The following is a 25,090-nucleotide window of genomic DNA, read 5'->3' as shown; positions in this document are numbered from 1 at the left end:
ATCTTGTAAATGATACAAGCAAAATCTATTTGCTTTAAATAAGAGAATTTGATATCCACCAAAATAGGGAGGACAAGGGAAACTTCTTACGTACTTCATATGAGCCTGCTGAAAACAAGAAAAAAAATCCATAGGAAAAATTATTCCTGTAGTTATGCATGGCAAAAGTGTAACATTTACACTTGCATTAATTATCTTTACTAATTATTGTTCCTTATATAGTATACTGTAGAGGCTGCCAGGACCAAAAAAAAAGGTCCATTGTATGTAATTCATTGAAGGTGGAGAATGAACCTAATTATCTTGCCCAGTTCCTTGCCTTCATTGCAGCAGGATTTCCCTTTCTAAGTGAATGATGATTTGGTGCTTAATCGTGTTTACCTTAACAGTGAAATTATTATATACCAATTAGCCATCATTATATACCTTTACAATTATGGAATATTTAGTCCATAATCAGTGGCAAACTAAGGAAAATCTAATATCCTGTAATTCCATGTGATCGATGATTACTATTCAGAATTCTAGAGAGAGTGTTATCTCTGCCAGATAGGTCTCCTTTGCAACCTAATTTGGTGTTCAGCCTGATCTGTGCAGACAGACATGAATCACTTCACTTAAGAAATCTAAGGTATGGTTGCAGTTCAAATAAACATTCCTAGTTGGTTTTGTCCTTTCGAAGCCAAGTTGTATGTCAGTGAATCTTGTGACTTGGAATGTCTTTGAAGGATCACATAGAGTGCATAATATACATGTCAAGGCCAAGAGCCAGGCTTTCCTACGTAGATGTCAAAAAAAGAAAAAAAGAAATATTGAGATTTCCTTTGTTTAATTTAAAAGATTATTAGTTCAGAGATGTGCCTTAATTATTGAGCATTAGAAATAGTTTTCATGTTTCATGAGTCTTGTTTTTTCATCCCAGGAAGTCAAGGTCAGTTAGTAACTTTATGGCTAGATCTCTAATCAAAAATTTGCCTTAATAAAATTATAATTTAGATTTGGAATCAAAATGAGGTTGTTTTATCAACTTAACACTAAGCACTTAATTTTTTATTTAACAGTGATATAACTTCTAAACAAATTACTCTGTCCCAGCTTGATTATTTTTATGTTTGTACTTTAATTAGATTGTAGAAGTAGTATGCATATTTACTATGTGGTGCTGCTAGAGTAATGGCTGCATAATGTACTTTTGAGGTAGGGCTTATTATTATTAATTATTTTTAGCATACTTTCTAAATGGAATAAAAGCACTGTTTTATTGATGTAAAAATGGAGATAAGAACTTAAGTTCTCTATTCTTTCTGTTTGTTAAATGTTTATTTTAATAATATTAACTTATTTTGGAGAGATGCAGTTATCTTCATAGTTTTGTTTTCTACTCTATTGATTAGCTTGTTTCTTGTAAGCAAAATTAGAAATAATCATTGTTTAAATTTTGCTTTCATGCTGTTTTCTAACACATCTGTTATTAAATGTATATTTTAGCTAGTTGAAATCTATTTTTGACTCTGCCAGGTTGTGAGTTAAGGCTAGAGACTGTCTCCATTTCAATTCAGTTAACATTGATCAATTATATTAATTAGATCCTAGTATAAAGCTTCGTACCTTAGTATTCAAGACTCTGTTGTTATTCTCTGTTATTCTTTGAATACGAAGGCCTGTAGTAATTAAATCTCATTTCTAAAATTGTTACCTATTATATCTGATACCTTATAGGTGCTAAATAAACGTTTGCTGGATAAGTGAAGAGGAAGAGGGTTTTTGTTGTTGTTGTTTTGCATAGAAAAAATAGCATTATTTCTCTCTGAGTGATAATTATTACTTTTTATAACTTACTGGGGCGATATAATATTATATAGGCTTCAGGTATACAGTTCTACAGTACATCATCTGTATATTGTGTTGTTTGTTTTAATTTACCATCTCAAGTGAAGTCTCCTTCCATCACCAGTTATCCCCCTTTTATCCGCTTCTAACTATCCTCATTCCTCCTCTCTGGTAATTACCATACCGTTGTCTGTATACACCAGTCTTGCTTTTTTATTTTCTTTGCTTAATTCCTTCATGCTTCTTACCAGGCCCCCAACTCTGACAGCTGTCACCTTGTTCTCTGTATCCACAAGGCAAGTCTGTCTCCATTTTTTTTTTATTTTGTTCATTAGATTCTGCATACGGGGGGAATCATGGTACTTATGTTTTTCTGACTGGCTTATTTCTTTTAACACAATACTCTCCAAGATCTGTTCATGCTGTTACAGAAGGTAAGGTTTCCATAAAAATGAGTAGTATTGTGTCATGTAAATAAATGTACCACAGCTTTTCACCCACTCAGCTTGACTATTGTAAGTAGTGGTGCATATGTACTTTCAAATTAGTGTTTTGAGTTTCTTTGGATATATTCCCAGAAGTGGAATTGCTGGGTTGTAAGGCAGTTTCAGCTTTAATTTTCTGAGGTACCTCCAATACTGCTTTTCACAGTAGCTGCACCAGTCTGCATTCCACGCAACAGTACACAAGGGTTCTCTTTTCTCCACATCCTTGCCAATGATTGTTGTTTGTTGATTTATTGATGATAGCCATTCTGACGGGTAAGGTGATATCTCATTGTGGTTTTAATTTGCATTTCTCTGGTGACTAGTGACTTTGAACATCTTTTCGTGTGTCTATTGGAGAAGTGTCTATTCAGGTCCGTGCTAGTTTCTTATTTGAATTGTGTGTGTGTGTGTGTGTGTGTGTTTGTGTGTGTGTGTTATACCTTCCTTATAAATTTTGGGTATTAAGCCTTTATCAGGTGTATCTGCAAATATGTTCTCCTATTTGGTCGGGCGGGTTTGTTACTGGTTTACCTTGCCATGCAAAAATTATTAAACATCGAGGTGAGAGATAAATATCAATTGCTAGCTTCTCCTACGTGCCTTGACCAGGGCCAAACCATCAATCCAGGCACATACCTTTCCCTGGAATTGAACCAGCGACCCTATGCTGTGTGGGACAACACCCAACTGACTGAGCCACACTGGTCAGGGCTATACCCCCTGTGTCTTTTAATTGGAGCATTTAAAGTGACTGTTGAAAGGTATGTATTTATTATCTTGCTGCTTTTAAGATTCTGTCTTCATCTTTAACCTTTGCTGTTTTAATTAAGATGTGTATTGGTGTGGACCTCTTTGGTTTCATCTTGTTTGGGGTTCTTGTGCTTCCTGGAAGTTGTATGTCTGTCTATACCCCCCACCCCCCCATGTTAGGGAAGCTTTCGGTCATTGTAGCTTCAGATAGTTTTTCAATCCCTGGCTCTCTCTCTCTCTCTTCTCCTGGTACCCTTATTTTTGTGGATATTCATATGTTCCATGTTGTCCCAGGTGTCCCTTAAACTGGCAGGCACTAGGAACCACCAGTTTTGTAGAAGCAGGCGAGAACTGGTGGGGGGGGGCGCAGGAGGTGGAGCTCAGGTGAGCTTCTTTCCTGGCCCAGTTCCTAACAGGCTACAGACTAGTACCCATCCTGGGGGTTGGGGACCCTGGCCTTAAACTGTCCTCATTCTTTTTTATTCTTTTTTTCTTTTTGCTGCTCTGATTGGGCATTTTGTTTTTAACTTGTTTTGATGTCAGATACCGTGTTCTTCATTTCTGACTTGTTTTTCTGGTTTCTGTGCCCTTTTTCATGCTGTTGAGCATCCTTATAAATATAGCTTTGAATTGTATATCTGATAAACTGTGTGCCTTTGTTTCATTTAACTCTTGTTCTAGAGAGTTCTCTTTTGCTTGGGGCCTGTTTCTTTGTATCCCCATTTAGCTGCCTCTCTGTGTTGTTTCTGTGTATTAGATATGCTGTGACTCCCATTCTTTCTGGGGTGACCAATGTCAGATGCTTTTGTGACTGGCCCCCAGCAACCTGTTTGAAGCTACAAGCGATCCACCATTTGTGGCTGTCTCTGCTGAGCTTTGATGCAGGAAAGACCCAGCTGCAAATGAAGGCCAGCTTTTTTCAGCACCTGGCCTAGAGGCAGGTCAGCAAAAGTTTCAAGGCACCCCAAGATCTGCCTCCACCTGTTAGTTGCCTGGTAGACTCATTCACTGAAAGAGCCTCTGGTATAGTTGGGAGGGTGGTGCTAGATGATCTCCCATGAGGAGGTGGTGCTAGTCAGGCCTCCGGAAGGTGGTGGGTGTGGTCCCCTCTTCAGAGCCATGCAGACTCTGTCTTGGACTTTGTCCTCAGCATGGTGGGGCCTGGAGGTTGGGCCTGCTGGAAGCTAGGAGTGTGGGAGGGTGTTTCTGTGGCATATCCCTTGTGAGGGAAGTCAGGTTCACAGGGAAGTGGGGGCATGAACCCTACCCCATCTCATTCACTAATACCCCCTGAGTCTGCCCAGACCTCTACACCCTAGCCAAGGCAGCTGACACCTCTGTGGGGCATAAGGTCTACAGGCTGGTATGAGAGGGAATCTAGAGGATGGGACAATTACATTTGCCTAGGCTGATGTCACACTGAGGGGATTGCTTCACCCAAGAAAGATGGCATTTTCGGTATGAAAGAATGACTCAGCATAGGGATCCTGGCAGCTGTCCTGCCAGCTCTCTCCCCAGAGCCACAAACCTCAGACTCCCCTCAGGTGACTCTAGTCTGCTTGGCTATGAATGAAATCGTGTGTGTTGAGTTTTTATGTGCCTGTCTCTCCAGCAGACTCCCATCTTTCCCTGGCAGACAGAAGAAACACTGCTTCTTTACATAGTAAGATGTTATGTGGGTACCTCTTCCCAGATCTAGTGCTCTGGACTGGGGAGCCCAGCCTGGGGTTTAGACCCCACAATTCTCAGGGGGCACTGCCTGCATCTAAGACATTCCTCCAGAACCTAAGCCGTTGCCTGTGGGAACAGTGCCAGCCCATTTCATGTCTCCACCATTCCATTCTCTATATAGCCTCTATAAATCCTTGGCTACAAGACTCCTCCTCAGCTGTTCCTCAGTTGGTTATTCTGGATGATTGTTCTGTAATTTGGCCGTGATTCTAGTTTGGTCCTGGGAGGAGGTAAGTATAGCCTCTACCTACTCTGTTGCCATCTTGAGGAAAAAAATAGTGATTGCTATTTTTAATGTACTTGTGTTTGTTTCCAGAATTGTTAATCATGAATACATCTCATATAATCAGTAAAGCAATAAATTTGCTCTTTTTTAGTCACACCTGTAGGTTTACATGTTAATGTGACAGTGGCATTTTAATAAAAGGACACTTTTATATATGCCTTAGCCAAAGAATAATTAGACATTGACACGTCTACTTTCAGTTTACACCAAAGTTGGTCCTCTTGGTATATCCATCAGGAATGCTTTCGGCTGCATAGGGAAAACAAACAACAACTAGTGCTTTAAGTAAATGAGAGGTTATTTTCCTTATAGAAATTCTAGATATAGCTCTTAACTGCTACTATTTAATGACTCTGTTATTATCCTTTGTCTTCCTTAGTTATTAACTTTTCATCATCATCTTTATCAAATGAATGGATTTTACAACTCCACACATTTATTCCAGAAAGGAGAAAGGGCAGCCTCAGCTGAGATGGTCCTTTATATCAAGACAACAAAACCTTTCTCTTAAGACCTCCCAGCAGACCATCACTTACTTCTTAGTATCCAGAACTGGGTCATGTGGCCAGTAGTTGCAAAGAGACTAGACTAATGGGGTTGGCTTTCCAGCCTATTTAATGGAAGGTGGCAAAGGCTAGAGGATTGGGAATGACTTTGTGTAGCCTTTAGGAATGTCTGCTTAATTCTTACTGTTATCCTGAGCTTTGAAGAGGAGAATTGTGCATTAAAAAATAAGACTTTGTTTTTGTGTGTTCTTTCTTCCTCCCTTGCCCTCCCCTCCCCTCTTTCGATAAGACCTAAGGAGTAGGGATCCCTAACATTCCATATGTTAGGGACTTTTTCTGGAGTCATGATTGTGTTGTATTTTAGCTATCCTATTGTGAAGGTAATATATACAATGATATCTTTGAAGGAGCTTAGAAATCCATTCACCCTTAATTCGTGTTGTTTAAAGCTTTGTTTCTGTCTTTCAGACCAAGCCTTATGCTTTTGATCGGGTGTTCCAGTCAAACACATCTCAAGAGCAAGTTTATAATGACTGTGCAAAGAAGATTGTTAAAGGTAAATATATAACTTGCTAATTCATCCCAGCTATAAGTAAAATTTTCTTTGTGATCTTTCCCATTTACCCAACATACTTTTTTCATTTTAATGTTCTTTTTTCTTATTTAAACAACTTTCTTCAGCAATTAGCTAACAAAAAGTTAACTGCAACTAGTATTTTCTTGAATTCTATGCTCTAATTTATATATAGTACATAGTGAATGGTGTTGTTATAAGAATTATAGTATTATACTATACTGTTATTGGAAGACTCATTTCTATTAAATATTCCCAGGAGACTTTCTGAGGTAGTAAATTTAAAAAATACAGCAGCATGAAAATGAAAATATGATGGTTAGGCAGGTTTCTAAATAGTAGTAGATAATGGCAGTTCATCATTCTTTTTTTTTAAATTTATTTTAATTTTAATTTATTTTATTTCATTTATTTATTTTTTAAATTTTATTTAGTTATTTTTCAAGTAGTTTTTTGTCTATTTCTCCCATCCCGGACCCCCCTGCCCCGTGCTCCCCACCTCCCTCCCATTTCCTCCCCTCCAGTCCTCATCCCTGTGTCTTTCATACTTGTTCCTCAAAATCCCTCCCCTTTTTTCCCCTTAAATTTCCTTCCCTCTCCCCTCTGGTCACTGCCCACTTGTTCTCTGTTTCAGCGTCTTTGTTTTTGTTCTGTTTGCTTTGTTGTTTAGGGCAGTTCATCATTCTTATATTCCATTGTTATTCCTTCCCCAAAGACAACCTTGTAGTCAGCAGGGAAACCCCTGGGGAATTTAATGTAAGTTACTAGGGTGAGAAGAATAGGTGTAATCCAGTTAATACTGTTAACTTGTAGTAGGATATTTTTTAATTTTATATTTCCTAAAACCATAGAATCTTAGAGCTCAGAGGTGTTAAGTGATTATCTGGACTCCAAGTTACAGAAATCTCTTTTCTCAAAGAAATCTTATACTCAAGTGGTCTTTATTATTTATTTATTTATGTATGTATTTACTTTTTGCAGCTCTAATTGTTTAAAAATGCTGCTTAGATTGGGGTAAAATCTATCTTGTAAAATTCACCAGTGATGAAGAGATGTTTGGATTCAGAGGTAGGATTAAGTAAGAACATAAATAGTTCATCCAGTAACAGAAGAGAAGGTAGAGTTTATTGATAGTGTATTTATAGATGTGATGGAAAATAGTAGATATTTTTATTATACTAATTTTGTTTATGATGTATATTGCAAAGTCATCACAGAGAATAAAGATGGAGAAAGGGGTTCTAGAAAAAGGTAGGGTGAGGAGGTTCTAGGAAAAGGTATGAAGTCAGACATCTATCAATATAGAAATGAATGCATTAGGGAAATGTGCCAATATTTCCAGGCAGCATTAAGGGCCCAATTCAGGTTAGCTGCCAGAAGAGTTGAATTTACCCAGTTGGGCTTTTGACAGGTGAGGACAAAAGAGGAAGAGAAGAGTAGGAAAATGGAGGGTGTTGCCAAGAGAGTGATGATACTGGTAAACTATGAAATCTAAGGTGGGTGAGAGGAAGGAGGACATTATAGGGACAGTGAAAAAAGGTGGTATGATTAGTGTATTAAAGTTAGTTGAGTCAAAGATTTGTTGAAATCAAGAAGTAATGGGAGATGGATACTTGAAATTGAGAATAGAGAGGCAGTGCAGTCAGTAATGAAAAGGTCTAAAGAGTATGACCCTAGAATTGGTACCTGAATGTGGGGGGGCTCTGCCTGCATGCCCCTCCCCCAATGGATGAGAATAAGTTTACCAAGACATGATCTGCTGGGGGGAGGGGAGGTGGCTGTTCTCTCAAAGAAGAATGGCCTTGAGCCTATTCCTCATTGGGCTTTTATTGTGTTTAATTTGCATAGGAATACAGGACATATATGTAAAACTCAATCATTGTCACGCAATAAGGATCAAACAATAGATAAATTCAGAGAACTCTGAGGACTTATTCTGAGTCAGGGCCAGGTAGCTCAAGGGCCATAAAACTTTGGGGAAACAAACTCATTCTGTGCTTGGACCCTTTTAAATTGAGGGTTTTATCGAAGCAGGTTTCACAGGATTTTATGCAATCTGTCTTAGGCCTGATTGTCCCAGGAACCTGCCCTTTCCAGCATAGGGCCGCACCCACCTCCATTATTGTTTCAGGCTTAAGTTGGTGGGGGGGGGGTGTAAGGCAGCCAAGAGATTAGGAGACTTCTTACAGGCAGAATGGCAACTCAGGCTATGTCAAAGTTGAGGAGTGAGGGTCCATTACCCCCTCTTTCTCTAGTCCCCCAAGTCTTTCCCTGAGGGCCCCTTCACGGCCGTGCCTGTCTTAGGTTGTCCCTCCCTTGTGGAATCTTATCTGTCATTGGCTAAGCAGTCATTGGCTAAGCAGTCATTGGCCTGGATGGAGCCAAGCAGGGTGAAGTAAAGGGGGCAGAGGCAGCAACCTGCCTGGAAGATAAGCTTTGTCTCCTAGTGGCTTATGGTCCCCTTGGGACTCATAAGGCTAAGGTCCTTTTATTCAGCCTTAGCCATGGGGGTTTCCAATGCCTGAAGGAGTAAAGAATAAGATCATGGAGAAAAATTGGGTCAGGGACCTTAGAGGCCAGGGTATTTAGTGGAATCATCTACTACATGGACGTTGAAACCACCAAGAATTAAAATAGTAATGTTATTGGTGGGAGACAGTATGCTGAAATCTTCATACAATGAGGGAGAATTAACTAGTGATTCTGTAAACGATTGCAACAAAGAGGAACCAGTAGTATCATCTTCTGTTATAAGCATCAGATAGTTTTCCAAGTGGATCTGTTCTGATGGAACACAATTATAATACATTGTTTGGTTGCCATATAACATTAGTCCTCAGTACAACATAAGGTTACATTAGCTTTCCTAATACTACAGAGTTTATGATTCATGAACTCATGGACAATTTAAATATTCAGATCTTTTGTGAAAAATGTTCACATCCGTTGCAGCCAACATGAAATCTCAACCTGCACTTGAGTATTGACGTTTTTAAATCTTGAGTGCAATTGTAACCTTTAAAGAGCAAATTTGATTTTGTTTATTTGAGCTCTTGATGATATTTTCAAGTATGTTTTTTTAATTATCTTACTAAGGATCTAAGTTAAGTTGGCTATCAGCATACTTGATAAATATATTGTCAAGGGCACTGAAATTTTTTTTTAAGGTCCTTATTTAAGGGCATTGAAGTTCCAAAAATATTACTCTTAGTCATATAAAGATGCTTAATGGGCTATGGTCCTTAGCCTAATCTTCTAAAAATTTAATTAAGGTTGTCGGCAATAAATAACTTCACACTTTATATTCCAACCAGCTTCAGATTCTCTGACCTGTATAGTCATCTAGTTCTTAGTTTATTAACACATCCACAAGAATATGATGAGAAATTTGTATTTTATGAAATCATGGTACATGACTCATTTCTTAAAAGTACCAGTTGAGTGACTCTATCCAAACAGGAAATGAGATTAGTTCACCCATAGATGTTCCTTAGTGGAATTTTGATATCTTGTCTGCAGTGCCTTGAGTCTGTCATTGTTCCACCTCTTGAAAAGAAGTATAAAATTTACTGCTTGTGATACCTTTGTTGTCTGTGGCTTTTAAAACTTACATATGTAGCTGTGAAATTTTTATTGATGAATGTTCTCTGATAACAGGAAACATGGACTCATTTAAAACTATTCTTTGGCTGTCCAACCCACCTCAACCTGAAAGTCACATGACAGTGTTCATTCTGTTCCACTTTGAGACAGTGTTGTAGAAGATGATAATAAAGTAGTAATGCCTCTGTCTCATGTCATCTGTTAACATTTTATCATGTGTTCTAGGTAATACAGGTTTCATTTATTCTTTTTCCTGTGTATTTTGAAAGCTGTTTTTAGGGCCTGAGTTTTTGTTTTGTTTTTGTAAGATCCCCTCATAGTGGGGTTTTACCTTGCTCATATTATTCTAGTTATTTTTACCTCTTTTGCATATCTTCAGTTATATAGTCTTTAAGAACAATTTTATGCTTACCTTTCTAAGAACTCTTTGAAATCTAGCACTGGCTGATAGGTTCACTGCCTCTAGCAGTTGTAAAATTTCTGCATGTTTAACATCCTTGTTCTCTGAGATTGAGTCCTCTCTCCTACCATGTTGCTTCATGGGCATGGTCTACCATGAAGACATATTTGGAGTCTGTATAGATATTACCTTTCTTTCCTTGGGACAGCACTAAGGCTGTCATGAGGGCTATCAGTTCACCCTTCTGAGGTTCCCACCACAAGGTCTTGGGCTTCTATTACCTGTCTACAGTGACCACGGCATACCCAACTTGTTGTTGGCCATTGTCCATAAAGACATCATTCTTTCCCTGAAATTTTTCCTTATTTTCTCAAAAGTTTGGGCTCTTACTTCACCAACAAGTTCCTGCTTTACTGTTTAGAATCAAATTCTAAATAGCCATTCACTTCTTTGCAGTATGGTTAAGAGAATAGGCTTTGGAATCAGACAAACCTAGACTGAAACTATGGGACTTTTGGCAAGTTACCTAACCTTTATAAGATTCCATTTCCTCCTTTGCAAAATAAGGGTACTATATTTTAAAAGATGATTCTTGAAAAGTACTTCACTGAGGGCCAAAGTAAATACACAATAGATAGCAATTGTTACTTATTTCCTTCCTCTATCTTCTGAGAAGGAAAATTATTTTTCTTAATGTAATCAACCACAATTTACTTTGGATAGCTCATAGCCTAGTTATGTTTTCACTTTACAAAATTAGACTTCAAGCATTTGTTACAATAGAAACTTTCTGTCACTTCTTTCCTGCTCGTATGCCTGCCTTGTAATTTACATTAGAAAAATATCACCTGGCTATGACTTTTTCATCTCATCTTCACCCAGATGTTCTCTGTTATTTTGGAGGAGCCTAGATGCAGTAGCTGATGTGTCTTGTCCTAGACAAAGATATGAATATGGCACAGTTACCAATAAAATACATAGCTATGAGGAGAGAGGTGGAGTAGGGGTAGATGGTGGTTGTTTGGTGAGGTGTGAGGACAGTAAACCAATTAAATACAGAGTTGAACTTGGGACCGTCATTGGTGAACAGATTAGGTGGAAGGCCATGGTTAGTAACTGTTGGTAGGTAAGGATCAGCAGAATGATGGGCCATCTAGTATGTCATCTGAATTGTAGATTTGGTGAGCAAGTTACCAGGAATGACCTGAAAGCTGCTAGTAATCTCTGGGCCTTTGACACTCCACTGAGGCTGCATTGTTCTATCAATTTCTGTATGCGTATATAACTTGTGGATTCATTAGATAGATTTCTTTTCTTTTGAACAAGGTTTACCAACTTGTATTCTCTTGAATTCAGAATCTGAGTGTTGTCTGCAAGTTTGTTTCCCCCGTATTCAGTACTTGCTGTATTCCAGGCATTCATGGATTGGATTCCCCAGTTACCTACCACAGTGTCCTGACCTGAATTGTCTACCCATGAATCCACATTCAATTTTTCAGATGTAGCCTGCCAAATATTCATATAAGTTCTTGAGTTACTTGATAACATAGTGTGGTGATTAAGAGCATGTCTCGAGTAATTAAGAGACTGCCTGGATTTGTACCCCAGTTCCATCTTACTAGTTGTAGGCAAGTTATTTAGTCTCTCTGTGCCTCCATAAAATGAGACTGACTAAAAATAGTACAGGGTGTTATAAGGATTAAGTACATTACTATATGAAAAATTATTAGAGTCTGACATATTATACACTTTAAATATTAACATTAATAATTTTATACAGTGACTTCTAGTTCTTAGAGTTTTCCCCTAAGCAAACATTTTGCTAATGAGGAAGCTAAAGTTCAGAGAGATAAGGCTACTTTTAGAAAGTGATGTGCTGTTGTTGCACCAAGTGTTTTTCTTGTTGACAAAGTATGATAGAAGTAATATTTGTCAGTAGTTGTCTACTTTTGTTTCTCACAAGAACAGCAAAAGTATATTTTAAAAGGTGAAGGAGGCTTTAGAAAGGTGCTATGCGTTAGTGATGGTGATGATGATAATTATTCAGTAAGCATTTGAGTTCCTACTAAGTACCAGGTGCTACGCTAGGAGTTAAACAGGCAGGCCTCAAGGAGTTCACAACCTGGTGAGGAAGGCAGACAAGTAAATTGACAGTTGTAATCTACAGCAAGAGTATTATGATTAAGATAACTATGATCTTATACATATGATCTTACGTATAAGAACACATAGGATAGGACTCTTAACCATACTTATTTGGGGTGGGTGTAGAGTTGGGTTGGAGGAAGGAGTCAAAAGCCTGAGCTAAGTCTAAAGGGATGCATAAAAAGTAGGGAGAAGGAGGTTTGCCTTCCAGGCAGAGAGAGGACACAAGTTAATGCCTGTCCGTATGAAAAGAGTACATGTGTGGGGAATAACACCCATTATAATGCAACTGAAATTGAACTGTATGAAATTGTCAGATTTGAACATTTTTACCAACAAAAACAGCAGTGTGAGGGGAAGGATGGTGAGAGATGGAGCTAAAAACAAGAGCCAAGTCAAAAAATGCCTAATTTTATCTGAATACAGGTGTGTACCCTCTAGGATTATCAAATAGGCAACTATTATTTTAGTTTAAAGATCCATACTTAAGATAATATGTTTCATTGTAAATTTTTACCTCAGATATAAAACTCTAAAGTAATGAATTCTAGTTAGTGGTATATGCAAGGCAAAGTATTTAGGTGGAAATGTATTGAAGTCTACATTTTAGTTTGAAATACATTAAAAAATAAGATGGAAGGCTGAGTACATGATTAAAGCAAAGAGTAAAATGGTAAAATGTTAATGGTAGAATCTTGGTTACAGTTATATAGGCATGTTCACTGTAAAGTTCATTCAGTTTCTAAATTTTTTTTTCCTTTTTTTTATTGATTATGCTGTTACAGTTGTTCTATTCCCCCTTTCATTCCCCTCCACCCTACCCCCCCATCCCACCATTACCCCCCCCCCTTTAGTTTAGGACCATGTGTCTCAAGTCCTTTAGGTTCTATATTTCCCATGCTATTCTTGCCCCCCCCCATCTATTTTCTATCTACTGTCTATGCTACTTATTTTCTGTACCTTCTCCTTCCTTCTCCTCCTCCCACTCCCCTGTTGCTAACCCTCCTTGAGCTCTTCATTTCTATGTTTCCACTCCTGATCTAGCTGTCCTTTTAGTTTGCTTTCGTTTTAGGTATGGTTGTTAATAACTGTGAGTTTGTTGTCCTTTCACTGTTCATGTTTCTTTAACTTCTTTTTCTTAGATAAGTCCCTTTACCATTTCATATAATAAGGGCTTGGTGATGATGAACTCCTTGAACTTGATCTTATCTGAGAAGCACTTTACCTGTCCTTCCATTCTAAATGAAAGTTTTACTGGATAGAGCAATCTTGGTTGTAGGTCTTTAGATTTCATGACTTGGAATACCTCTTTGCAGCCCCTTCTTGCCTGTAAGGTCTCTTTTGAGAAATCAGCTGACAGTCTGATGGGGATTCCTTTGTAGGTGACTGTCCCCTTAGCTCTTGCTGCTTCTAGGATTCTCTCCTTCATTTTAATGTTGGCTAATGTAATTATGATGTGCCTTGGTGTGTTCCTTCTTGGGTCCAACTTCTTTGGTACTCTCTGAGCTTCCTGGACTTCCTGGAAGTCTATTTCCTTTGCCAGATTGGGGAAATTCTCCTTTATTATTTGTTCAAATAAGTTTTCCACTGGTGGTTGTGCCTTTCCCCCTTCTGGTACCCCTCTAATTCGGATGTTGGAGCATTTAAAGATGTCCTGGAGGTTCCTAAGACTCTCCTCATTTCTTTGAATTCTTGCTTCTTCACTCTTTTCTGTTTGGCCATTATTTGCTTTCTTCTGGTCCACTCCATTGATTTGAGTCCCAGTTTCCTTTTCATTGCTATTGGTGTCCTGTGCAATTCCATTCATTTCAATTAGTTTCGCCTTCATATATTTGTCTAATTTGTCCGTATAATCAACCAGTTCTGTGAGGATCCTGATCAGCAGTGTTTTAAACTGTGTGTCTGAGAGTTTTGCTATTTCTTCATCACTTAGATCTATAGGTTCTGGGGCTTTGAGATCTTCTTGCGCCATTTTTGGTCTGTTCGCACCCTTTAAGTGTGAGAAGCAGGCCTTGGACTCCCAGGTCGCTGGATTGTGACGCTGTATGTGGGGGCGTGGTCAGAGCGGGGAAATGGCAACCCCCTCTGCTGTTTCTCACAGCTGGGTGAGGAGTAGCGCCTTAGGTGGTTCACCTGGGCTGGGCCACTCAGAGTCGCTGTGTTATGACGCTGTATGTGGAGGTGGGGTCAGAGCAGGGAAATGGCGGCGCTCTCCCTGCCGCTTGCCTTGGGGACCCACTGGGTCCCGGTCCAATCGCCCACTCCCTCGCCTGTCCACCTGCGCACAAATGCGCAACCACAGTCAACATGCAGTCCCACTCCCCCCCGCCCTCCTTCGCAGTCACTCGCCTGGTCGCTCGCTCAGTCGCTCACTAGGTCCAGCCCTGCGCCTGGATTCCTCACGCCTGAGTCCGTCTGACTGAGTCCTCCTGTGCAACACCGCTCCACCAGCTGCTGGTTTGGCCCCTTACGGGTCAGGCTGAAGAATTTGTTGTTAACGGACTTCCGAAAAGTTCAGTTTTCCGTGTTCTGGCTGCGTTTTCTGTTGCTAATATTTAGTTGTCTCTAAGTGAGAAGGCACGGCACATCCACCTATGCCTCCATCTTGGCGGAATCTAAATTTTTTAAAGATGAAGTATAAAGAGTTAAATCACTAGAAAGCAAAGACAGAAATGGGTATTAAATTAGTGATTAATACCCATTAATAAAAAGTGATTATTTTCCTATTTGATATAAAACTTACTACTTTGGGTGAGAAATCACCTAATCAGTCACTGCTATATCCCCCGCACCCAAACAATAGCCTGGGTCATAGCAGGTGCTCAGTAAGTGTTTGAATGTTGAGTATTTCCTAATCTCTGTAATGATATAAAATTCTTGAAATTGTGCTTGAAGTCCCAAACATGAATGTGCTGCATACCCCCTTAGCCTTAGGAGCCTTTGTATTATATAGTTTCACATAACTCATATGTACTATAATATATATAGACAAAGGCTACTAATGCATTCTTGGGAAAGTCACTCATTCACCTACAGATATTAACTACCTGTTGTAGTTACTGTGTAATTGGATCATATCATGAATGGACCTTGTATACATCTAAAACATTTTGGAACTTATGGTTACATGTTATGTGATTGATTAAAAGATTTTAGGCAGAGGATGTAACATAGCCATGCCAAGAAAGACTATGTGAAGGAAATGAGTTGAAGTGTCCAGTGTTTCCCTGCCCCCAGATGATTTCTTCTTCAGAGTTTCTGACAGACATAATGCAATTCCATCTATTTTAAATGTGATTGTTGAGCTTATTTTGCTTTCCTTCTTAAAACTGAAATGATTTTGACAGAAAGTTCTAAATGTTTGAGGCCTATTAAATTTTTATCAGGAAAATAAGTACGGTGTCTTCTTTTTCTCGCTAATAAATATTTCTGTAGGAAATCTATTACCTAGTTGTGCCCAATACTGGGATAGTTCCCCTCCCCCCCAGTTAACCACTAATCAGTAGTCCTATTTCTAAAGCTCATTCATATCTGTATATAAATTGGTGGAACATTTCTTTTAGGTCATGTAAAGCTTTAGAATATAGGTGTAATGACATTTGAGATGTACACTTGACATAACTGATAATTTATAAACAAGGGAATTTAACATTTGTTTCTTGTTGACCACAGAAAGTAATCTGGGCTGGAGAGATAGTAATTGTTTAGATGGATCATCAGATAATCACTAAGAAAATTACTATTAAATATATTACTTATTTTCTTTACTATCATCATAAATCTTTCATATACTAAATTTAGACTCTGATAGACTCTTTCATATTAGTATAAAGACAATCTGAATCTTTCTCACCATTCTTACCATAAGTAATTTATAATGGTTATATATGGATAAGGAAAAGGGTTCTGTATATATGAAATATTTTAGAGTATTTTCTAACATTCTTAATTTCTTAAGAATTTTGATTAAGGGAAAGAATCTCCTCAAGTATAAAATATCCTACTTTCTTATAGATGTACTTGAGGGATACAATGGAACAATATTTGCATATGGACAGACATCCTCTGGGAAGACACACACAATGGAGGTAAAAATTTGTAATCTGAACTTGAATGTAGTTTGTAGTACAGATGGTACATTCAATCATTTGTTTTTACCACGTTCAAACATCTTTATTTACTCTCTGCTTTCTCTCATGCAAATAATATGCAAGGAACTTCATTGTTAGAATCTAATCAGTTCTTGAGTTTGAATAGTGAAATTATATATTTTAAATCATACTTAGCTTTATCAATGAGCATAACCACAAAATATGAACATTTTAGAGTTAAACAGGAATTTTCTGTCGCCTTACAATGGGAAAAATTTGAATGTGTGTTTTCAGTTTTATTAAGATCAATTAATTTCTCACTCCTCTCTTTGGTCCTTCCCTACTCTCTAAACTGCCATTCTTCTCTGGTAAGAATTAATAATAGATGTAGACCTGTTTGAGCTTTGCTTCTAGAAAACTTTTACCACTGCTGCCAAGCATCTGCTTTTATCATATAGCTGAGCTTTCTATATAAAGTAAATGACAGCTTATTTAAATTTATTAACTTATTTTCATAAAGTCTGGGAACAAGGACATACGTAGCATTTGCATAAATTTGACTTGAAGTAGGAAGGAACAATGCAGATGTATATGGAAAAAAGCTAAAACCTTCTTCTAGAATGTGTTCATTTACAAACATGGAAAATCTAAAACTAATGATTAAATGAAAGGCCAAGATTAGTTGGTAACCCATGTGGTTATGTAGTACTTACATGTAACTTACCAGAGTTTTCATATATATATTTATACACAGTATTTACATGTAACTTCCCAAAATGTGTAATAGTTGAATTGGTTTTTTTAGATACTTGTAGAGCCATTTTCATCAAAAGTGGCAACAATTTCAATTCTCTATTGACTGTAAATTATACATTGAACGTTTTGAATTTTACTTCATACTTTATAGTTGATTTAAGAAGTCTGATTTTGGGCCCTGGCTGGTGTAGCTCAGTGGATTGAGCGTGGGCCTGCGAACCAGACAATCGCGGTTCGATTCCCCAGTCAGGGCACATGCCTGGGTTGCAGACCAGTTCCCTGCAGGCCAGTTCCAAGCAGGGGACGCATGAAAGGCAACCATACATTGATGTTTCTCTCCCTCTCTCCTTCCCTTCCCCTCTAAAGATAAATAAATAAAATATTTAAAAAAAAAAAAAGAAGTCTGATTTTGTTTTCTGTTTAGGGAAAACTTCATGATCCAGAAGGCATGGGAATTATTCCAAGAATAGTGCAAGATATTTTTAATTATATTTATTCCATGGATGAAAATTTGGAATTCCATATTAAGGTAAAATCCTTGGGGAAATGTCATATTTTATTTTATACTTAGAATAATTCTGTTACAAGTGTAATCAATGCTAATTTCCCTTTTAAAATATTTTAAGAATTATTTTATGGACTGATATAAAGATCATTAGAGTTAGTAAACTTGAATTCTTCATCTGCCATTAGATGACCTGAAATAAGTTAGCCAAGTCTCTTTTGCCTGTTTTGCCTTCTTTGTAAAATAAAGCTGTTTGTTTTACTGTAGAACTTAAGGTTCTTACTACTCTTAACTTGTCGAATTTATTTTAGATAAAAATACATGATGTAAATTGGTTTTTAGTTATATAAGCAGTTTGGTGAATTTAGGTCTGTTGGTTAGAATATGTACTAGGGCTGAGTTGTTAATAACTCTCTTCCCCTAGTCTAGATGGCATCTGGCTCTCAGATCCCAATAACTATTTAATGAGTAAGTAAATAAATAACTTTATATTTTAATTGGTTGATATTTTTCCTTTATTTCTTTGCCTTTTAGGTTTCATATTTTGAAATTTATTTGGATAAGATAAGGGACCTATTAGATGGTAAGTTAAATTCTTGCCTTTTGATCTAGGAAACACATTAAAATTTTTTCTTTTAGTTATAGTTGAGTGCCTTTTAACACACGGAATAACTTATTTAAAGCAGATATTAATCAGTGTTTTGTAAGTACTGATTAGAACATTGAACTATAATTTGAGAACCTGAGTCCTGAATTCTGGTCTTTTGTCAGCTGTCAATTAGATACACTGTTTTGGGACAGACCGTTGAACCATACTGGCTTAATGTTTTTATTTCCAAAATGTGGATGGTAGAGGTTGGACTGGATCTAAAATTCTATATTGCTACATTGGTTTCTACGTAAATCTACTATTTCTACAGGGTCTTATTTTAATAGTGACGTTCTCGTATTTTTAAAGTTTACCTATTGCCATCAGGCTGCTTTGGGAAGGAAACAATTGAATTTCACAGCCAGTGTTAGAGTTTAGGGAAGTGTTGCTAACATTATTTCTTTTTCTTTTCAGTTTCAAAAACCAACCTTTCAGTTCATGAAGATAAAAACCGAGTCCCCTATGTAAAGGTACTAATTAAATAATATAGAGTGATTATTTAGAAAAGCCCTGAAATAAAAAATATAAGGATATCGACATACTAAACAAAATTGTTTTACAGGGATGCACAGAGCGTTTTGTATGTAGTCCAGATGAAGTTATGGATACCATAGATGAAGGGAAATCCAACAGACATGTAGCAGTTACAAGTAAGTTGATTTATTTATTAATACTAGGTAAGGTACAAAATTGCCTTAAATTATCTTTATCAAGGTGATTGTGAGGTTTTTATGTTAAATAATGCCTTAGAAATTATTAATAAAGAAAAGCCATGTTTGTTTATAGTTGTTTGTGTAATTTCATTGCAGATATGAATGAACATAGCTCTAGGAGTCACAGTATATTTCTTATTAACGTAAAACAAGAGAACACACAAACGGAGCAAAAGCTGAGTGGAAAACTTTATCTGGTTGATTTAGCTGGTAGTGAAAAGGTAAAATCTTTACATATATCTAAAGCATTTTTTGAGAGTTGCAAGCATTGGTATCAATGCTTTATGATTATCTAAACTCAATAATCAGTTCAGATCTCTGTTATTTGGACCATAGTCCTGTTCAACCAATAGGTATTACTTTTGACTTAGGTATGTTTTTACTGAGAACCTTTTCAGCTTATGTCATTACAGATTCTGTAGGTATCCTTCTAATTTTGGCATCTTTTTATCCATATTGGCAAAGGGTTCCCTATGAAAACTGGTAACTATCCATTAGTCCTTTCTGCTTTGGCTATACTCCTTTCAATGATTATTTCATTATTACAATCCTATATAGTCTGACCCTAGTTTCTGTCAAAGTAAATTCATATGTTTTAATATTGACCTCTGTGACCATTTTTGCATTGTTTTACTAGTTTGTTCCTTCTGATTTAGAATAACATACCTATTTCTTTCTATTCAAAAGTCTTGTATACAACCTTTAAAACCTGTCTCTATTTTGCAGATTGTGAGATGCCAGTTCTTCCACCAACATTGCAACATATTCATGAATATCAATATTTCACATTCTTTAAAAGAAGCAAGATTGCTTATGTATTTGTAGTTTCTTTTTTCTAATGGTTACATCAACTTTATGCTGTAGCAAATTTTATTTATTGTTTTTAAAGAGGGGAAGGGAGGGAGGAAGAGAAGGTGAGAAACATCAGTGTGCAGTTGCCTCTCATGCACCCCTTACTAGGGATATGGCCCACAACCCAGGCATGTGTCCTAGACTAGGAATTGAACCAGCGACCCTTTGGTTCACAGGTCAGCACTCAGTCCCCTGAGCCACACCAGCCAGGGAAGGGCATACTCTAGCAAATTTTGAGAGATTCCTCTTTTCTAATATAGCAAAAGGGACTCAAAAAATTACTAAACTATATCCCTGGCTGGTTTGGCTCGGTGGACTGAGTGTCAGCCTGAGAACCAAAGGCTTACTAATTCACTTCCCAGCCAGGGCATGTACCTGGGTTGCAGGCTAGGTCCCTAGTTCGGGGTATGCAAGAGGCAACCAGTTGATCTAGCTCTCACAGACTGATTATTATCTCCATTTTTCTCCCTCCCTTCCTCTTTCTCAAAAATAAATCTTTTAAAAAATTAGTAAAGTATGACTATATGTTTAAGTGAATTGGTTATGTTGACGAGTACAAACTAAAAATAAAATTGGGCATTTCCTTAATTACATTCTTGTGCAGATGGTTACTGACTCAAGTTCTCAAAGTAATAATACTTGAGAAATAGTGGTACCTGAGAGTAAACACTTGGCAAATAATGTCAAGTTTTAATTTTCTTTCCTTTTTACTGGTTATTGGCGACTTGTGGACTTTCTAGAAAATTCAAATAAAATCGTCTTACACTTGTAAGTTTTTTTCGAAATCTTATTATAGGTTAGTAAGACAGGAGCTGAAGGTGCTGTGCTGGATGAAGCTAAGAACATCAACAAGTCACTTTCTGCTCTTGGAAATGTTATTTCTGCTTTGGCTGAGGGTAGTGTAAGTATACATACCTTCTATTTCCCTGTCTTATTCTATCAGGAATTACTTAAATGAGTGTGTATGTGCATGGATGTGTGAGTGAGTGAGAGATTCACTGTTGTTTGAATCAATAAATGCGAATCTGTTGTCTCTAAGAAATTAATTTTTAGTACTGGTATGTATATCCTACTTCTCATCTTAATATTAAAATAACTGGATCACTTTGTAATTTTTAAAAATAGCATATTTATGCTATTTACATAACATTTTATTATGTAGAAGAAGCCCATTGGTTTTCTGTGTTTTTGTTTTTTTCTTTATAGACCTATGTTCCATATCGAGATAGTAAAATGACAAGAATCCTTCAAGATTCATTAGGTGGGAACTGTAGAACCACTATTGTAATTTGTTGTTCTCCATCATCATACAATGAATCCGAAACAAAATCTACTCTCCTTTTTGGCCAAAGGTTTGTTGTTAATAAAATACAAAGTTTTAATACAGATTGACCTTTTGCTAATGAAATCTAGGAAAATATCAGGTAGACAGTATTCAAATTAGTTCATATTGTTAGTGTGCTGCTAGACACCACTTTTAAATTTAGACAGTACAAGTAAGGTCAATAATTTTAGATTGCTTGGATTTGAATTAAGTTTTAGTAAACATTAAAGTCAAATGTTAACTTTAGTCAAATTTATGTGAGAAACTTTAACTCAGCATTAAGGAAATAAGCATTTGAATCAGGTAGTATAGGACAAGTCCAATACACATAATCCTATGTTTAACCTGTTGTCACAATTGACAGGGTTCAAATAATCTATATAAGATTGTCAGCCTGGAAAAATAATGATAGCTTTATTTTTGACTTTTCAACAGTAATTTCTTAATTCAACCTTGCAAAGGAATCGGAAAATATAGTCTCTCATGTTTTATCTTCATCAGGTTGACAGGTTGTTTGTTTTAATATTCACAAATGTTGGGGCTGACCCAAATTTAGTTGGGATATGAAAAAGCACTATAATGATTAAAACTCTCAGTATTTAGTCAGACTTCACTAGTCAAGAATAGTTAAGTTAAATTACATTGCCATATATATATATATATATCTCCCCTAGAATGATTAGATAACAATTGAAAGTAATTTAAGTCACATTCTTTTCTTCCCCAATCACTTCTCTTAGGGCCAAAACAATTAAGAACACAGTTTGTGTCAATGTAGAATTAACCGCAGAACAGTGGAAAAAGAAGTACGAAAGAGAAAAAGAAAAAAATAAGACCCTGCGGAACACCATTCAGTGGCTTGAGAATGAACTCAACCGATGGCGTAATGGTAATAACTGAAGAATTTGTCATTTTTAGTTGTTGAATACAGATTTAGAGCTATTTTATAAATTTGAGATTCATGTATGAATGTAAATAACATCCATTTTCACATTAGGCATTAGGAATCATCAGATAAAAAGGAATCATCAGATACAAATGAATAAAGTCTTTTACATTAAATTCTGGTTTTACCTAGAATAATAAATGAGGCACAAAAGCTAACTTGCAAGCCATAAAAGTCACAGGATGACAAGTTGCTTAGATTAGGGTAGAAATAAAGATTTCATGACTGGATTTAGGAGATGGAGGAGAGTCAAAAGTAATTACGACTTTTCAGATCTAAGCAGATAAGAAAGTTGGTAGGAGCTGCTGAAATTGAATAAAATTGAGATTAATTTTAGACAGGTCAATTTTTATTGACCATTCTGCTGTCACATTTTAGGAGAGACGGTGCCTGTTGATGAACAATTTGACAAAGAGAAAGCCAACTTGGAAGCTTTTGCAGTGGATAAAGATACAGCTGTTACTAATGATAAACCAGCAGCCACAATTGGAGTTACTGGAAAATTTACTGATGCTGAAAGAAGAAAGTGTGAAGAAGAAATTGCTAAATTATACAAACAACTTGACGACAAGGTGGGTATTTTTGTGTTGTGTTTTGTTCTAGAATATTGCTAATAAGATATTTTTATTTTCAAATTTTATTATTGGTCCTCATGACCTATATACATCTTTCTAGATTTTTGTTAGCCTTTTGAAAAATTGTGTTTACAAAAAAATAGAAAATCACAATTTCTGTATCTTTGAGGAAACTGTATGAGGCATGTCTTTTTTCCCCCCTTGTTTTTAAGCAAAAAAACCCCAAACTTTCTAAAATAATTTGGCATTAAGTCAATGGAGAGAGTTCTTGAAATGGTCACTTAGAATCAGAGATCTGAAGACTAATAGAAGATGATTAGACAGTGGATTAGAATAGAGTGAAAATATCTTCTTGCATTGATTATATCAGTCAGTAGTGTGAAAAATAACAAATTATGAACCCACAGAGAGGAAGGGAAAAACAAAAGCAGTAAAGAGATTAGAAGAAAATTGTTCTGTTTTTGTTTTTAGGTGGTATTTTTATGTATTTTAAGCAGAGGTGGCAATTTTCATGTGGTTGTATGGCTATTTTCAATAATAGCTTTGAATGTTAATTATTTTTTTGCATTTAAAATACTTGATGAATAGCTTTTTTTCTTATTGCATGATAAGTGTTAAAATTACTGATCATTGAAAGAGACTACATTTGTTTAAACGTTTTCATAAGAGATTGGAATAAATTATGTTGAATTTGGAGAGATTGTTTTTAAAGTATTTTGGGGAGGATAGTTATCACATACTGTGTTATGCGAGCTACTTGTTATATTAAAATTCTAGGATGAGGAAATTAATCAACAGAGCCAGTTGGTAGAGAAATTGAAGACACAAATGTTGGATCAAGAAGAGGTAAGTTGAACACCATTCATATTATTCCTGACAGTGCTTTATAGTTTGTCATTGAAATTGATGACAAGAATGTTGGATCAGGAAGAGGTAGTTGTATACTTTCCATATTACTTCCAGTGAAACATAGAAGTTGAAGCAATCTACAGAGCTCAGAATATACTAGAGTACATTCAGATTTTTTTTAATATGTGTACGCTTCATTATAGATACATTATGAGATTGATACATCATACGGGTTGAAACAGAGATTGACTTCTATAAGATTTAAGATTCAGTTCCAAGTTGGGGTACATACCTGGGTTGTGGGCCAGGTCCCCAGTAGGGGCACATGAGAGGTAACCACACATTAATGTTTGTTTCCCCTCTTTCTGCCTTCCTTCCCCTCTGTCTAAAAATAAACAAAATCCTTTTTAAATTTTTGAAGTAATTAGGAACTAAAGAGATCTGAGTATTTATTTAAAAAAAGATTTAAGGTTGAGTTCTATCTAACTAGAAGGGAGAGGATATCTTTTTAAAAATAAATACTATTTAACATATAGTTACTGGATTTAAAAAATCTTTTTTATTTAATTATTTTTCAAGTACAGTTTACTGCCTTTTACTCCCTTCCCAGCCCACCCCCTGTACTCCCCCAGTTACTGGATTTTTAAAAACCCTATCTTATATTTGTTCGAATGCTAGTGCTGCTCTGTCTACCCAAAACATTTCTTACTGATTCTTGGGAAAGACATATTATAGTGGGCTGGAATAACCTTAGTCTCCTCCTCCCTTGATGAAAAGTACAGTGTTTATACAAGGAAATGAAGGAAGGAATATAAAAAGAACACAAATTTTGTGTTCTTGTGTTTTATTTTTACTCATTCACTTCAACACAGAGATATAGGTCAGGTCTAAAGGATTGTTAAAGGAAAGAAAATACTGGTTTCTGAGTCCCTGACTTTGTCTTTAATAATGTATAAGTTAGGAGAATGAGAATGTCAATAAAATCAATATTCCTTCTTCACATTCCTACTCTTCATCTAACCTGTTGTTCATTTCTGCCTCCTTCAAAGTTTATTCTCCTCAGTTTTTCACCTAGCATGGACCTTCATTTTATCTCACCTGCAAAGCAGGGGGAATAATTTTAAAATGGTCCTTCATTTTAGGTTTGTTTTGTGGAAGGGTGGCAAAGACTGTACAGTTTCAATAAGAAAAGACACCAACCATTATCAGATCATCTTTCTGTTTATTTCAACTGCAACATTCTTTCTCAATGGGGCACTAGTAATATTTGCATAATTCTTCATTATATTGTTCTGTCTTGTTCATCTTAGTATATTAAGCATCCCTGGATCCTGCTTCTATGTGCCATTAGCATTCTGCCCCATTATTAATATTCCCACACAGTATTCTTCTAATTACTAGTCTCCTTGCATCTTTCCAGTTAAGATTTTATATGCTGATACTAAGTTTTCCTGAGGCATAGCCCCCCAACAAGGGGGGCACCCCACATTGCCCCCCCAAAATCTAAACTTTAAGGA

The 25,090-nt window shown here is 36.6% G+C and overlaps 1 protein-coding gene across 2 annotated transcripts in view; it reads left to right on the top strand.

Annotated features, from left to right (window-relative positions):
• Positions 1-25,090, top strand: part of KIF5B (kinesin family member 5B) — a 51,783-nt gene that overhangs the window by 3,459 nt on the left and 23,234 nt on the right. For both annotated transcript variants that reach the window (XM_037165773.2, XM_037165772.2), the window contains exons 2-13: positions 6,060-6,147; positions 16,328-16,401; positions 17,585-17,689; positions 18,200-18,248; positions 18,729-18,784; positions 18,877-18,964; positions 19,124-19,248; positions 20,676-20,780; positions 21,086-21,231; positions 21,944-22,092; positions 22,528-22,721; positions 23,502-23,570. In XM_037165773.2, coding sequence (XP_037021668.1) covers positions 6,060-6,147; positions 16,328-16,401; positions 17,585-17,689; positions 18,200-18,248; positions 18,729-18,784; positions 18,877-18,964; positions 19,124-19,248; positions 20,676-20,780; positions 21,086-21,231; positions 21,944-22,092; positions 22,528-22,721; positions 23,502-23,570 — 1,248 coding nt within the window. The remainder of the gene's footprint in view (positions 1-6,059; positions 6,148-16,327; positions 16,402-17,584; positions 17,690-18,199; positions 18,249-18,728; positions 18,785-18,876; positions 18,965-19,123; positions 19,249-20,675; positions 20,781-21,085; positions 21,232-21,943; positions 22,093-22,527; positions 22,722-23,501; positions 23,571-25,090) is intronic.

This window comes from Artibeus jamaicensis, unplaced genomic scaffold (assembly GCF_021234435.1).
Source record: "Artibeus jamaicensis isolate MK-2021 breed Jamaican fruit bat unplaced genomic scaffold, CSHL_Jam_final contig_659, whole genome shotgun sequence".
In the NCBI taxonomy this organism is placed as follows: Eukaryota; Metazoa; Chordata; class Mammalia; order Chiroptera; family Phyllostomidae; genus Artibeus; species Artibeus jamaicensis.
This window is presented reverse-complemented; position numbering and strand designations above follow the sequence as displayed.